We start from the raw sequence: 14478 nt of genomic DNA, 5'->3' as shown, positions 1-14478 counted from the left end.
TGCATGATTTTATATATTTTCAGTTTGTTTCGAAAGCTTAATACGATTGTTGGGTTACCTTTGCCGGCTTGCTGTTCCCACAATCGGAACGCGCCACAACGCTCTGGGCAATAAACTCAATAAGCGTGCGTGTGGGCCGCCCGGTCATACCTCGTCGAATATATGAAAAATCGGATCCCTTCGTTTTCATCACGTTCAGCGCATCGATATGAATCCATTGGCCGCATGGGAGAAATTCGCGCAGGAAGGCCGCCGCCTTGCAGCTATTGGCTCCGTCGCCACTTCCGATGTTCTGTACGTCCACGTGCTCCACCGAGCAGAGCTGCTGCGTATAGTAATCCCACAGCGGTAACCGCCAAACACGATCGCCCGTGTGGATGCTAGCATTCTGCATTCGCTGCCAAAGGTCATCCGAATTCGTGAACACGGCGCAGCACACCCTGCCAAACGATTCCAGCACCGACTTCGAGATGGTCGACGTCGACACGATGTACTTCGGCCCAAAGTGTTCCGCGTACAGAAGCGCGTCGATCAGCACCAGCGGCGCCTCGTTGCTCGTTTTCACCACCTCGACGCTTTTGCCATTCTTAACCGTTATGACATCGCCGGGTTTCATCGCGTCACATCCGATCATGTTTTCACACAGTGGAATCAGGGCCCGAATATTGACCGGAAGCTTGAGGGCGGCGATCGCACGGACTGCGGCCACGACACACGCTGCCCCCGACATGTCGCCACGCATGTCCGTCAGAGCTTCGAGCGGCTTCAAACACAGGCCACCGCTATCGAAAGTGTTGCCCTGGCCAATCAGTACGATGGGGGCTACTTTCGTATCGGTACCGTAGTAACTGAGCTCAAGGAAAATCGGTGGCTCACACGAACCCTTGGCTACCGTCAGGAACGACGTCATCTGTTGATCCTCCGCCCACCCGCGAACCTTTACCTCCACGTTGACCCCAGAGTTGCACAAAATCTGCACCACGTTCTGTGCAAACGTGGTTGGCGTCATGTGATTCGAGGGAGTTTCCTGTAGCTGGCGAGCCAGATTTTGTGCTTCAGCCTTAGCCATTCCGATGCGCCAACCGTTCGCGTCGCACGGTATCTCCGGTTCGTAGTACAGTTGCAGCTGAGGCACAAATTTGCGCTGGTCCACGCTGCGCAACTCCTGATTGACCCACAGTCCCATGTGGGCTCCTTCCGCGGCCGACTCCGCATGACCAAAGTCTTCCACATAGATCCGGCTCGTTTCCAAATTCTGCAACTCCATTGCACCACGGGAAGCCGCGGTGCGGATTGCCTCCTTGGAGATGTCTAACTTTTCCGCATCATCGTATCCAAGGCACATGCTCCCAAGTCCACAGACTGCGACGGCCGAGTAGGTTGGCTCGAGGTTGTAGAAAATTCTAACTTCACCGCGCCGTGGCATCGGACCGGCCAGGCGCAGCAGCTCCAGCAATTTTCCGCTCGTATAAGACTACCAGCGCAATGGACATGTTAGTGACAATTTTGGCATTCTGCCAATCGAACGTACCTCATTGTACTTGGCCGCCGTTGGCGTGAGAACTCCGATGTCCAGCCGATCGTTTTCATCCGCGTACACGCCCAGCACAAGGCCGCGAGAAGCCGGATTCGAGCATTGTTCGGTAATTTTAACACCATGTTGAATATTTCTTATCGGTTGCCGTTGAAGTGATTTGAACAGAGGCCGCCAAACTTGTTTCCAAACGTTGAACGACATTTTCACCAGCTTAAGATCGCACCGTAAAGGCAGGAAAAAAATCTTTTCGAAATTGTCGTACCAAATTTTTACGCAACCTTTTGGTCTAACGACACAACATAAACTGCGCTTGTGCTACCGAAAAGGAAGAGGCAAAGATTACTTCGATGTACCCCTAGGATCACTGTTCCATTGCCTCCCATTTTACGATAAAATTGTGTGCGTTATTCGCCAGTGAAAATTAAATTGGTACTAAGCATTTTTGCTATACATATCTTAAACCGCATCTTGTAGAATGCACCCTTGGCTAACCGAATAACCGCCCAAAGTTGAGTTCTCCCGAACAAAAAAATCGCTCAATTTTTCATTTTTCTAGCCGCGGATTTCGACTCGTGAGATGCCCCCTCTCAGTATGGCGGTTTTACCGGAGTAAAGGAGTTCTGTGCAAATTGTACCGGTAAAATGTATGGGAGTGAGCGCCTTATACCGCTATCCTGGACCCTTATAACGTTAAAAATCGTATGGGCGCCGTGAGCGTTTTCCCCTACATTTTTATTCTCTCTTCCCCTCATCCCATACACCCTCTCAATGAACTGTCAAATCGTTCTGCTGTTGTAAACAAAGTGTTGCATTTATTCAGTTTTTTACAACAACGATTTTTGAACAATTGTTTCACTTTTCTATATGGCACTGTTTTTTGGCAAATGTTTAGCACTGCGTTGTCGCTTTCGATATTCCGCTTGCATCGTCGTATCGTTCGCTCCATCGTAATCGTCCGCTGTGTTGTCGGCATTCAATAGCAGGATGACACTTTGTTCCATTTCATGGTCGGCTGAAAATGTAAACAAATGCGGTGCACTTTCACTATTTAGAAGTAAATACTTATCGAGAAATGCTTCCCGATGCTTAAATTTACTTACCGAAATAAGCAACAGCTTAGAATTTACAGTTAAACACTATTTTTACACCAATATTTTTACCTCGTTGAATTGCTTTCGTCGTGCGTCGTACGTTTTGTATGAAACTAAAAGGTTCGAACAGTTTGACGTTGGAGTGCCGGACTGGATGCTACATGAGCGTGACAGAGACAAAAAAGTTGTTCGGTGTTGCGCTTTCTTTCTGGCCTTTGGTGAGAAACGAATCGACGCTCAGATATTTCATCTCAGTATGGAAAATGTGAGTGACTTTTTTGTTCGGGCTGTCATCCGGTGAGTGCTGTCAGTTCGAAGGAAGTGAGCTCCTCGTTTTTCACCCACGATTCAGCGTCTCGGTTTTACTACACTCGAATTGACATTTCGTCGTATCGAGTTAGCAAGGAAACGTCGTCGTCTCAGCGCGAACGGGGAAAATCGGGTTTAGCGGAGGTTTCGGTTGTGCCAGGGCAGTGAAGTGATTGCTGTGTTGTGTTGCCTTTTGGTGGCATCGCGGCGGTGGGCAGAAGTGGAAAATCGATACGCGTATTTGTAAATATAACGTCGAAGATGACGACATTAGTGCTCCCCGGAAAATAGCCCCCGTTCCCGTATCTTTTGGTATGCAAAGGCATCTGCTAAGAGATTGAACGAATGCGACCATCTTTGTGGGCGTACTTGTGATTGCTTCCGATTACGACAAAAGCATTACTAAGTGAATGGCGTGGCGGATGTGCGTGGCTGAAAGTGATAAAAAATTATTGCCCCACGATTGCGTTGTGTGTTGAAAGGCGTTCGACGCAGTACCGTGGTGTCGCAAAACGGCCACGGTGGTGATGTGAGCATTCTTCCTCAATAAACGCGTGCGAAAAGAAAACGCATTCACATCCGGAGGTGATCACGTACACAGCTCCTCGAAATTCTGTCGGATCGCATTGTGATTTGTATCTAAAGCCATCAACAACTGGGGCTTTTCGCTACTTTCTTGTTGGCAACAAAGTGCTGTTGTGCTGAAAGTAGTACGGAAGGGAATACCCACACCGCTACGCGGCACAGCGAACACACCACGACCGTGGCCACGACAAAAGATACACAGAGCCTCGCGTTTTATCCACGGCGTTTCGAGCTGATAAGGACACCAACTCACGGATCGAGGAGGGAAAAACACGAGATGAGCTGATAAAACGGGGCGCACTGTTTGTCCGTGATAATGTAAGTTGATGGTTTACAGTACAGCAATTTAATTTATTTTGTTATTATGGGTAGTAATAATTCAATTAGTAGTTGAACCTTAGCATGCGCTAGAAATTGAGGTGAATGTTTTCATTGTTTCGCCCAATGTTTTGGCTTGGTTCGGTCAACCTTGAACCAATCGCGGTTCAGTTTTTGTTATAGAAAACCACGGAAACCGTCGTGAAAGTTCTTGCAAACAGACAGCTCCTGGAATGCTGTAAACGGAGTCGTATGCGAGCACCCCGAATCCACAACGTAGCAGACATTGCCAGAGCTCTGCATTCCTCACCATGACGACACGAACCGCGAATGTGGACGGAGCGCGATAAAAATGGGCGATTTATTAGATGCACGGCAAGGCACACTTTGTGCGCTCCAAGCGCGGCCGTGTGACGACGATTGTGCCTACGGCAAACAATCGCTGTTGGTAGTGCCACGAACTGGGCTATATGCAACTTCGCGGCCACTGTGTAAACATCCCAACCCTCCGCCCGCTCGGCCGTGTTCCGTTCAGTTGAGACACACACACACACTCGTACACGTTCACACGGGCGACTTGTGAGCTCAACTGTGCTCGTTACGCACTGACCAAAGTAGGCGGACACACTACGAGCCTGGGCGAACTCTTTTGGGCGGCCACAGACCATACTTGATCAGTCAATTTGCATAAGCAGCCAAAACAATGCTTTGAATGCTGTTGAAGAGGTGTGACCCGCACTTGGCTTCGTCGCCACGACCAGACCCATGGCGGGAAGAGGCCAATCAAAGGGGACGCAATGAGCACGTTCGCTTTCCTATCACAGAGCGCAAAAATTAGTCAATGATTGTGTATCGTCTAGTTGAGTAAAAAGCGTGACACTCCGCAGAAAAACGTGACAATTTAGTAGATAATTTCGCATTCTTTCGTTTCTTGTTACAACAATGGCTATGAGTAAGATTAGCAATACACCCGTTAATGCAGTCACCCGTTCTTGGGTGCCATCCTGTTCGTCACGATCATGCTCAAAATGCAGGCACTTGAGTGCACTGAATGTAACCGAATTCCCCGCATCATGAATCACTGAGGCTCTTTAACCTACAGGGCCGGTAGTGATAGTGAGATGGCAGCCAAAAAGATAATATAGCGTGCCTAGATTTCTGCAGCTGATAACGGAGTGCCGCTTGCGCACCACATGGTGTAGGTCTGCATTATTGCTCCGATTCTTAATAGAAGTCAAAGTCCTGTAATTAGCGCGCTAGTTATGTGGCGGATAGGTGGCGTCGGTTAATTTTACGTGTTATGCATCTTGTCAATGGGCATATAAATTAGAAAGGGGGAACTGTAAAATATAAATTTGCCGATAGTGTCTCGCTCACGTCGCTGCAATCAGTTGCCGTTGTTTGTTGTTTAGTAGGTCGACAAGCAGAGTCTGCTTTCGTCACCGGCAAGAAAGAATGGTTATTTCGAAATCCAAAAAACCAGCAGATCGCACTCGTCAATTGGAACAACCTTCGGGCGTCCGATTGCCGTCGCCGGTATCTGTACCTCCAGTAATTAGAATGTTATTGGCGTTGGCTGGCTGTGGAACGAGCGAAGCTAAGGGAGACCACTAGCTAAGCTGCGCTTTACTTGGTTAATTAATTTACCAACACTCCACGCGTAGTGTTCCGGCCTGGTTGGCGATCGCGACGAACGTGGCCAATTCCGCGTGCTAAATGCGACCGAGAGCAGTGCGCAGTGTGTGCGTTTTTCTACACTTGTTGCTCCCCTCCGACGCAGCGCATCGGTTATGCTAATTTCTTCTCCCTGCCAACGTGGTCGTGGCCTTCCGTCAACTCCCTAGAAGGGTTTGCTTCGTGCGGCTCGCGGGGTCTTGCGTGTGCGGTCAACTCTTCATTTTCGGCCTTATTGTCCGCACGTGTGCAAGCTGACGGTTGCTCGCAACAGGTGAAACCGTTTTTGGAAACGTATCTCGTAGTGCTTTGGGCAAGCAGGTGAATTTAAGCTGTTGCTTGTTTGATAATATTAACAAAAATGCATTTAAAATTACAAATGATCGATAATCGAATCGGTTCGAATAAGCTAGTATTACATCACAGCTACATAGAAGGATGTGTTACAGATAATGTAGCGCTAATTGGATTTCAGACACTTCGCCGCACATATTACGAATTGCGAATGGCCACCCCCGATAGGCCGCCTCCGAGTTCAACCGTTGCCCATAACGTCTCCATGCGCGGCTATTCGCCCATTTCCGTTTCGCTCGATCATGTTCCAGCGATTCGCTTCACTTACACAAGATCAATCTTTACGACGCGGACGCTTCAGCGGTGGTCCACTTTCCAGCATCTAGCTGGTGGACGGCGCTGATGATGGGTTTCAATTGAAACAAATGAACCACCAAGGGGATGCCGCTTTAAGACGGTGCGCGGAGTGGTGTCCGGTTCTACTCCGAAGACGTTGCGTTTCCTTCCCTAACGCTGTTAACGGTACTGTATGATTTTTTGGTGGGATTGATTAAAATCTCCTAATCGAACTCGGCTTAGCCCACGTTCCTACCCAGTTGAGTTCGGGCTCAACGATTCGTACCGAATTTTGCTTTCTTGTGGTCATCACTCGTCTTTTTCACATTTGTCTGTGAGTTTCCCGAACGATCATCCCGGTTTCGTTTAATGTTGAACTAGTTTAAAGCACAGAAATACTTTACACAGTCTCGCAGTGCTAGAATTAATGATTGAAATAGAACGAGCCCTTATGACACTTTGTTCTAAGAAAAAGGGAAAGGTTGCGTCGTTACTGTGGAGAGAGTGCACAACGGAACGCAAAATGAGAAAACTCCACCTCCCGGAAGAGGAACGAACCTCCTGCCGGATGTGTGTCGATTATAAAATACTTCAGTTACGTGCACCACCCCGCTGAGTATGATGATGGAAACGGTACTCTCGCAGTTCGGTGGAGGATCTAAAATTGAAACTAGTGAAGGACTGTGTCATTGCTTTCCCGGTCTGAAACAACGGTATGGTGTGTCCCGTATGGAACACCACCGATTACCCCATGGCCCCCTCGAGAGACTGGGGCTGTTCCCCATGCTGCCTTCCGAGAGGGTGAGGGATTGGTATTTATATTTAGAAATACCAGTTCCTTCGCGTCTGCAGCGGTAGCGTCTCACGTTTCTGGTCCAAGTGTTTAGTTTTGCGAACGCACCGAGACCATGGCAAACCGATCGAAATCTGTACCACATCGAACCGAACACCGAAATTAAAATCGACTGAATCCGGTAGGGTCTCGCGGTCCTAGAACCATTTGCCGTTGTTCCGCTTCTAGCCAGTCATTCCCTTCGACTAGAACCGTTCACAACCTACCCCAAAACGGGAGAAGAAGGAACTGAAAATATACCGTTTCACAGCCACTCGCGTGGCGTAGCAGCCGTGAATCGCCGATTGGAACGTCGCTGTGTCCAGCTTGTTGGTGGAGAGAATCAAAGTGAGAGACAAACAACGTAGCATAAAAGTTGGTAAGATTTTTGATCAAAAAACGAGTCGCGAAATTATTCCATCGCCATCCCCATGGCAACCGTTTTTCCTAATCAACTAACTCCCGCTAAGCACACCTATAACTGCTGCTGTGACCAGCCGGCCTGCGGGCGTAGTTTGGCCACTTGTTGAAAGCTTTTGTTGCACACTTTCACTTTGGCCAACGCACAGAATTAATGCATAACAATCGTGAGAATTCAAACGGCGGATAGTCGTTGTAATATTGTTTGTGGCGGTGGTTGGTTTGACGATGCTACGAAAACCGTCGCACTGGAAATGTGATGGTGAAATGGACAATTAATTCATCAAAAATTCGTTTGCATAAATTGTGGCGCACTTTCGATTTCCTCTGTTTTTGTTTCGAAGTTATTTTAAACTGCACGCGCCCCGCGCACTATTGAAGTGAATTAAAGTATCGAATGATGTGCTTCAGTTTCTATTTTTTCTTATCCTTTGTGTTACCCCTAGAGAGAAGGCGAGGGTAACTTTGTAACCTAGCAACAACCCCGCGACATAGTCACCGTAAGACGGAATCGACGAAAACGACAACATAAATCTGGCGACGCTGCCTGCGATCCCCTCCTCATGGCGATGTCTCCCACGTCGAACAGCAGCGCTTCGGCGACGTCCGTTTCGCTGCTGAACCGACAGTCAAGCAAAAACGCGGACACCGTGTCCGTCTGTTCGACCACCAGTGCCTTCTCGACGTGCCCCGATCGGCACGGATTCTACGGTGGCAATCAGTTTTCGGAGAAGCCCAAAAAAGAAACGCTAACGCGCGAGCAAACGATCGCGCGCGAAAAGAAGTGGATCCACATGACCACGCACTGGTCGGAGTATATGAACAACAACTACAAGAAGGTAAAAATGGCACACAGCAGCGACATGCTCCTACGCTTGCCCTGGTACTTACTCCCGTTACTCTTTGTGTGCTTCAGGTGCGCGAACGTTGCCGAAAAGGTATTCCGGAAGCTTTGCGCCAGAAAGCGTGGTTTCTGCTGACCGGAGCCAACCATCTGATGGTGAAGTTCCCGAATCACTACCGGCAGCTTGTCGCCCAACCCGGCAACCCACACATTATCGATGAAATACGCAAGGATCAGCACCGGCAGTTTCCACACCACGAAATGTTCATCGATGACGATAAACCGGGCCAGAAGGAGCTCTTCAACGTGCTGAAAGCGTACTCGGTGTACAATCCGAACGTTGGCTACTGTCAGGCGCAAGCACCGATCGCGGCCTTTCTGCTGATGCAACTCCCGGCTGAGCAAGCGTTCTGGTGCTTTGTCGCCATCTGCGATAAGTATGTTTCGCGGATGGATGCCCCACCATGTTGGCCATTTCTAAGAGTCGCATTTAAAAACGATGTATGTTCTCCTCTTCCTGACAGGTATCTTGAAAACTACTTCACACCCGGACTCGAAATGCTACAGCGAGACGCGGGCATGTTGAATCGATTGTTGAAGAAAACGTCACCTGCCGCGTACCGACACCTACAGAAGCACAACGTAGATCCACTCCTCTACATGACCGATTGGTTCCTTTGTGCGATGACTCGCACCCTTCCCTGGGACACGCTATTGCGCGTGTGGGATTGCTTCCTGTGCGAGGGCGTCCGAATCTTCTTCAAGGTAGCGCTCGTAATAATTGGTGCGACACTAGGACCGCAGAAGGTTCGCTCGCAGTGCAACGGGCTATGCGAAACGCTTGCCGTGCTGCGATCGCCACCAAAAAAGTTCCTCGAGGAGGACTTTATTATGCACCACATTTTCCGGTTGAACATTACAATCGACGACTTCAATCGTGAACACAAGAAGCAAGAAATGCTACACCGAAAGGCGAAACTTGAACAGCAGAAAACACAACAACAGCAGCACGGGAACGGAGCGTCCAATGGTACCAACAGTCTGGCCAGGAATGCGGCGTAGAGGCAGAGCTGCGGCCAAACAGATGCAGCTAAAGGTGGGCCGCAAAGTTCGCGCTAGTCCGAGATGTGGCGAACGCGTAATCGAGAAAAAGCCAGACCTACAAATCACTCTCCAAATTGGCCTCAAACTAACGGGGGAACAAGCGCTCTCGCCAGGTTTTGTAGTGCACACCAAGCACAACAAAACAAATTAAGGTGTATGTTAAGAGAGGAACGTATAATGAAACTCACTTTATCTGCAGCTATACAGAATACCGCCGGCACCTCACAAAATGGCAATGGCAGCAAATGTTATCGAAAATATTTGTTACGTGTAATCGACGAAATGGGCCGTCGGTCAACGACGGCACTCGCACAAACGTTGACCTGCAAACGTTTGTTTGTTACGAATGATAGTACAATTTTAAATTTAAATATAACTGAAAAGATTCACTTTTCCAGAATCGCACGTCGATCTACACACAATCAGTCTGCCAGCATTCTCAAGTAACGGGAATAACGAGTTCTTTGTCAAACCTTTCAAAATTCGAATTGGTATCATTAAATTTACAGTCGCTTTAGGATTATATAAGTCTCTCGACCAGGAAGCAATACACTGCATTCCATAAGTGGCAGCATAAGGGCAGAGAAAAAAGGATAAAAGCGAACAGAAACTGCAAATCCGTTTTCTATTACACCATATTTAGCATAATTGCATAGACGTATAAGAGAAATAATGGGCCATGAACATCCCGTATCGGTTGCGAGTGAGATTTGCTGGAGATAAACAGAACAGATAAACACAATTATCTATTATACACCGTACGTTACATTTACATAGTCTCGATTTTGATATGACAAAATTTCGTAAAAAATAACTAAAGATTAGAGAAGATACATGATGTAGTGTGTTGTTGGTTAGCGACGATGTGTAAGGTAAATTATTTCCCGCACAATGCACGCTCCATGTTATTTATGTTTTCGTGCATTGTCTGTGGACGTAGAACGCAATATTAATTTTTGTGTAAACGCAAGTGTCACGGAAAACGAGAAACGGTTCCGTTTTAGCTAAATGTGGAGGACCGAGAATAAAAATTCAATCGGTGCCTTTCTTACTCTTCCTTTCTTCCAATTCAACAATTCAATTCCTAGCCCTCGGCTTGGGACAATTCAATGTGTCCAGCAAACATATCAGCGTAGCGATCGTTGCTATCGTCTACAAACTGTTTAGTTTACCCATTTACCTGCTAGTTTGCGTAAATTAATCTATACGTGTGTCTATTGCATCGTTTAGTAGCGTATATATTTATGATTCGAATTCGAAATTTGAATTGCAATCGGAAACCATTATTAACCACACCCAAACTTCTAACGATTTATGTGCAATCGATCAGCGTCCCGAGGTGGTAACTGACAAAATTAAACGCGTTAGGTAGGTAAAGCTACACAATAGTGCAAGCATGTTTGTTTACTATTATTTATTACCCTTACGGAAGCCGTCGTGAGTGACACACTCACGGCACCAACCAACGCACATCTGCGCGGGCGGTCAGAAATTTCGGCAGTCGTTCGTTTTTTGTAACCAGTTTGTTCGAAGGAGTTAAATAAACTGACAGAAGATCGTGAAGGTCAATTTGTGTAGCCCTCGTTTGAATCGGAACATCAAATGGAAATTCGAAAACGGTTGTGAGTGCGGTGTCCTTTACAACAATTCAGTGAAAGCAGTGGAATAGAGGACCACAGCAGGCAACCTTGCTCGCGTATACATTCCAAATATTCGTGTTTAAAACTCGCATTCGAGACGTTTCATGATCGCTAAATCTAGGTCATAACGACCTTTTGCAATGTTTTTCATTACGTCACGAACAACAACAAGAAATAATTCAGCTCCACTTTCTCGGTTCTCACTTGGAAGAATCGGTTGGCAAAATCCACACTGACGGACACGGTGATTTCGGGTGAAAGCATTGAGCAGAAAAAACCGTTGGTTCGGTGAACAACAACGACGGTCCCTGAGCATCACAACGGGGGCGCCCCAATCCGGCTAATCCATTGATCCGTACGCCCCCGGTGCAGTTAGACGATTGATGAGGTTGACGAATAAGTAGTGACGGGTTGGGTGCGTTACTAAATCGATTTGTATTCCCCAACCAAGGGGTATTGGCCATTAGGTTCCCGCAACACAAGTAACAAAATCCAGCAAAGCGCGCGAACTACGTATAAAAACCCAACCCTTTGCTCGGTTCCCATTTTCCTTTCTTCCTGTATCGCTGTTTGAAATTGCAGGTAAGTTTTTTTAGCGCCCATTTCACCATCCATCTTCCTCTTTCGTTCTCCGAAGACTTTTTATGCTTTTGATTTCTACAATGGCCGCGGTGCTTTCTACAGCCCATTCACACGGACAGCCACGGACTCTGCTTAGCATGATGCTGGCAGCCGCGGTTTACCGCTGGATGCCATCAGTATCATTCCGATCGGGCATCGCGCAAGATCATTTCAATTTTCGTTCGTCGAATCGAACCGAATCAATCGCCACGAATCTCATCTGGACATTGGCTGGGAGAAACAAACAATCGAGCAGCGTTTATCTAGAATCTATGCGCTAAGTTCCGAGACTTGATCAAAGTGATATGAACTTTTGTGGTTTTTTCGGTGGTTGTGTTCGTTCCGAATTCTAAATACAAGATGTTTCGAATACTAAAGGTGTTAATACTTTCCACTTTAACGCTGGGAAGTGTACGGGCAGAGCACAATGCTACGTTGTGCTCCGAGGCCACTCGTCCCTATAAGTCACGTTGTGATTGGTACTATCGTTGTGCGCTGCTACCATCGAAAACCTACGTCTGGATAATTACGCAGTGTCCGAGCGGGTTGGTGTACGAGCACGGTGTAGGAACTTGCGTAGTCCCTGGTGAGTTTTGAAACAATTATTTCTTCCGTTACACGTGTCCAACCGCATTATTATCAAGAGGGTTAACGTTCACAGAGAAACGCGCGGTATGTACCTGGAAACGGCATATAGTGATTAAGTCGGCTTGGTTAATTTATAATTATTCGGATTTGAGCTGTATCTGGCAAATGCCCACTAATGCCAGATGCAGCTTGCGTTAAAGGATTGCTATATCCGTTGAAAGCTCAAAAAGTCCCTAGGTTTAGAAACGACCCTAAAACACTGCAATTTAAACTTTTTTGAGCAGTTTTAAGCTTTGTGAACAGTTATCTAACGGTAAACTCGGCTGTTTTTTATGCACAATAGCTCGAAAACAACGTTGACCTCACCGTTCTTTCGAGGGTCATAAATGGATGGGAAGAACACGAAGATGCTTCCTTAATAATTTGATTGACGTATCACGTATTGACTTCTAAGGGTATTCGCACCTTTTACAGCATTGGATTGCCAAACAAAAAATTGATACATTCGTTCATTAATTGGCCTATCCGCTTCTCCACTCTCTCTCACTCGCTTCCTACTCCGTTAAAGACAACGACTGGGAATGCAACGTATCGCCGGGAAAAGAGCAGCGAAAAGATAGCGAAGAAAACGTGTATGGCATCGACAGTTTCCGCTATCCATCGTTCAGTCCAACCGCCGGCGGAAATTCAAGCCCAAAAGTCGCCCGACCTAAACCGGAGGATCAGAACCACTATCAGCTACCCAACATCATCGGAGGTGATCAGCATGGTATCTACATATTGATGGACGAGAAATTAAACAATCGAACGAGCATTAGAAGATCCCCGCCGTCATCTGCGTCGTTGATTGATCCGCTTGGAACAGGAGACGAGCTAGAGTCGAGCGGCGATGACATGACAGAGTTATTCGCCGACGAATCAGACAATGGTGCCTTTAAGGTGAGATATTTTGCCCTTGATATGTTGCTACTGCACACGAAGGGCCGTAAAGATTACTAACAACGAAAGCTTACTAATTAATCGTGTACCTACACTGCTTCTCATTCGTAGCGTGGGTCTAATCAGGTTAACGACGGGTGGTCCGGGATGCGTCAGGGTGTGAAAGCGAAACTTCCCTTGCCACCGGATGGAAAAATCCATCCTGATCATCTGTCGCAGATCATCAAACAGCAGCATCAGCTTAACCGAATTGCGGCCCACAAAAAACCACTGGATGAGGCCATCCGAAGAGCAGGGGTTAGCGTTCCCTTGATTCATAAACCTGCCGTTGTGCCAAAACTTGCCGTCGGTGGACAGTATGCTGCCAACGGTGAAGAAGGCGAGCAGATCCCGAAGGCTCCCTTCATGTCGGAGCAAATCATTAAGAGTATTCTGCAAATTTCACAACAGATAATTGCCGGCCGAAAGCCTCCCACTGCGGACACTAAAAGTAAGGACCAGCACAGCTACAACCCTATTTTTATACCAATTTCTAGCAGCAACGTGGACCCGCCCATTGGGCCAATGAAAATGGAATCAACATCTGCGACCTTCGGTGCAAAACCGATCGGTTTAAGCATTATCGATCCCTACAGTATGGCTAACACTGCGGTTGTAAATAACCTTAGGAATCATTCTATCCACAAGCTGGCACACGATGGATATGAAACGGTACTGTTCGATGCATACGGGAACAAGTATCTGGCCAAGGATGCGTACCAGTTGGGGCCATCGAATTATCCGAGTCCCGCGCATAATTCATTACTGGGCCCATCGTTGGCTACGTTGGCAGAACACTTGTCGGTCTATCCGAGCGTTCCGTCTCCGTACGTGTCTGGAACCAGGTACGATCACACCGCCGCCCGCAATACATCGAGTCAGAAAAACGGCGAACCGCCTTCAACCGATATCCACGCAACGATCCACAATTACAGTTCTTTCGGGAACACCTTCCACCATAATGAGTTGCCTGAAATAGAGGAGAATAATGGTGAGCTGGACGACTCGACATCTACCGGTTCTGATTCGGAGCTGGCCAACACGAGCGAATTGTTGGCATCCACGGAAAATTCAAATGAATCTGAACAGAGCAATCAAGAGGCATCGGGGAGCGAAGAAAATGAAACGTTGAACCACAAACTGTTCACACTAGGCGAACCCGGCCTGTTCGCTTCCAATCCATATAAAGCCAGCCTTATACCGCTGCTCAACGCAAACCCGGAAGATGTACGAATTTCCGTGGTAACTTGCGCGGTTGGCAACCGGCAGCCGAATGCGACCGATTGTTTTAAGTACTACGTGTGCAA

General features: G+C 47.5%; 2 protein-coding genes across 4 annotated transcripts; one reads left to right on the top strand and one right to left on the bottom strand.

Moving 5' to 3' along the window:
- Window positions 1-37: 37 nt before the first annotated feature.
- Window positions 38-1738, bottom strand: LOC131207151 (cytosol aminopeptidase-like). Its single transcript, XM_058199761.1, has 2 exons — window positions 1532-1738; window positions 38-1474 (listed from the first exon to the last, which is right to left on the bottom strand). Exons 1-2 carry the CDS (start codon window positions 1736-1738, stop codon window positions 38-40), a joined length of 1644 nt encoding a protein of 547 aa, XP_058055744.1.
- Window positions 1739-3037: 1299 nt separating this feature from the next.
- Window positions 3038-11127, top strand: LOC131210735 (TBC1 domain family member whacked). Of its 3 annotated transcripts, XM_058204024.1 has the most exons (5): window positions 3038-3840; window positions 7248-7355; window positions 7843-8235; window positions 8313-8677; window positions 8765-11126. In XM_058204024.1, exons 3-5 carry the CDS (start codon window positions 7960-7962, stop codon window positions 9300-9302), a joined length of 1179 nt encoding a protein of 392 aa, XP_058060007.1. In that variant the 5' UTR covers window positions 3038-3840; window positions 7248-7355; window positions 7843-7959; the 3' UTR covers window positions 9303-11126. The 3 variants fall into 3 exon arrangements, with proteins under 3 accessions (XP_058060007.1, XP_058060006.1, XP_058060008.1); XM_058204023.1 differs by lacking the exon at window positions 7248-7355; XM_058204025.1 differs by lacking the exons at window positions 3038-3840; window positions 7248-7355 and adding an exon at window positions 7408-7416 and having other exon boundaries at window positions 8026-8235; window positions 8765-11127.
- Window positions 11128-14478: the final 3351 nt, after the last annotated feature.

The sequence above is a fragment of the Anopheles bellator genome, chromosome 2 (genome assembly GCF_943735745.2).
Source record: "Anopheles bellator chromosome 2, idAnoBellAS_SP24_06.2, whole genome shotgun sequence".
Classification (NCBI taxonomy): Eukaryota; Metazoa; Arthropoda; class Insecta; order Diptera; family Culicidae; genus Anopheles; species Anopheles bellator.
Note: the sequence above shows the minus strand (reverse complement) of the source record. Positions and strands in the feature narration are given on the sequence as shown.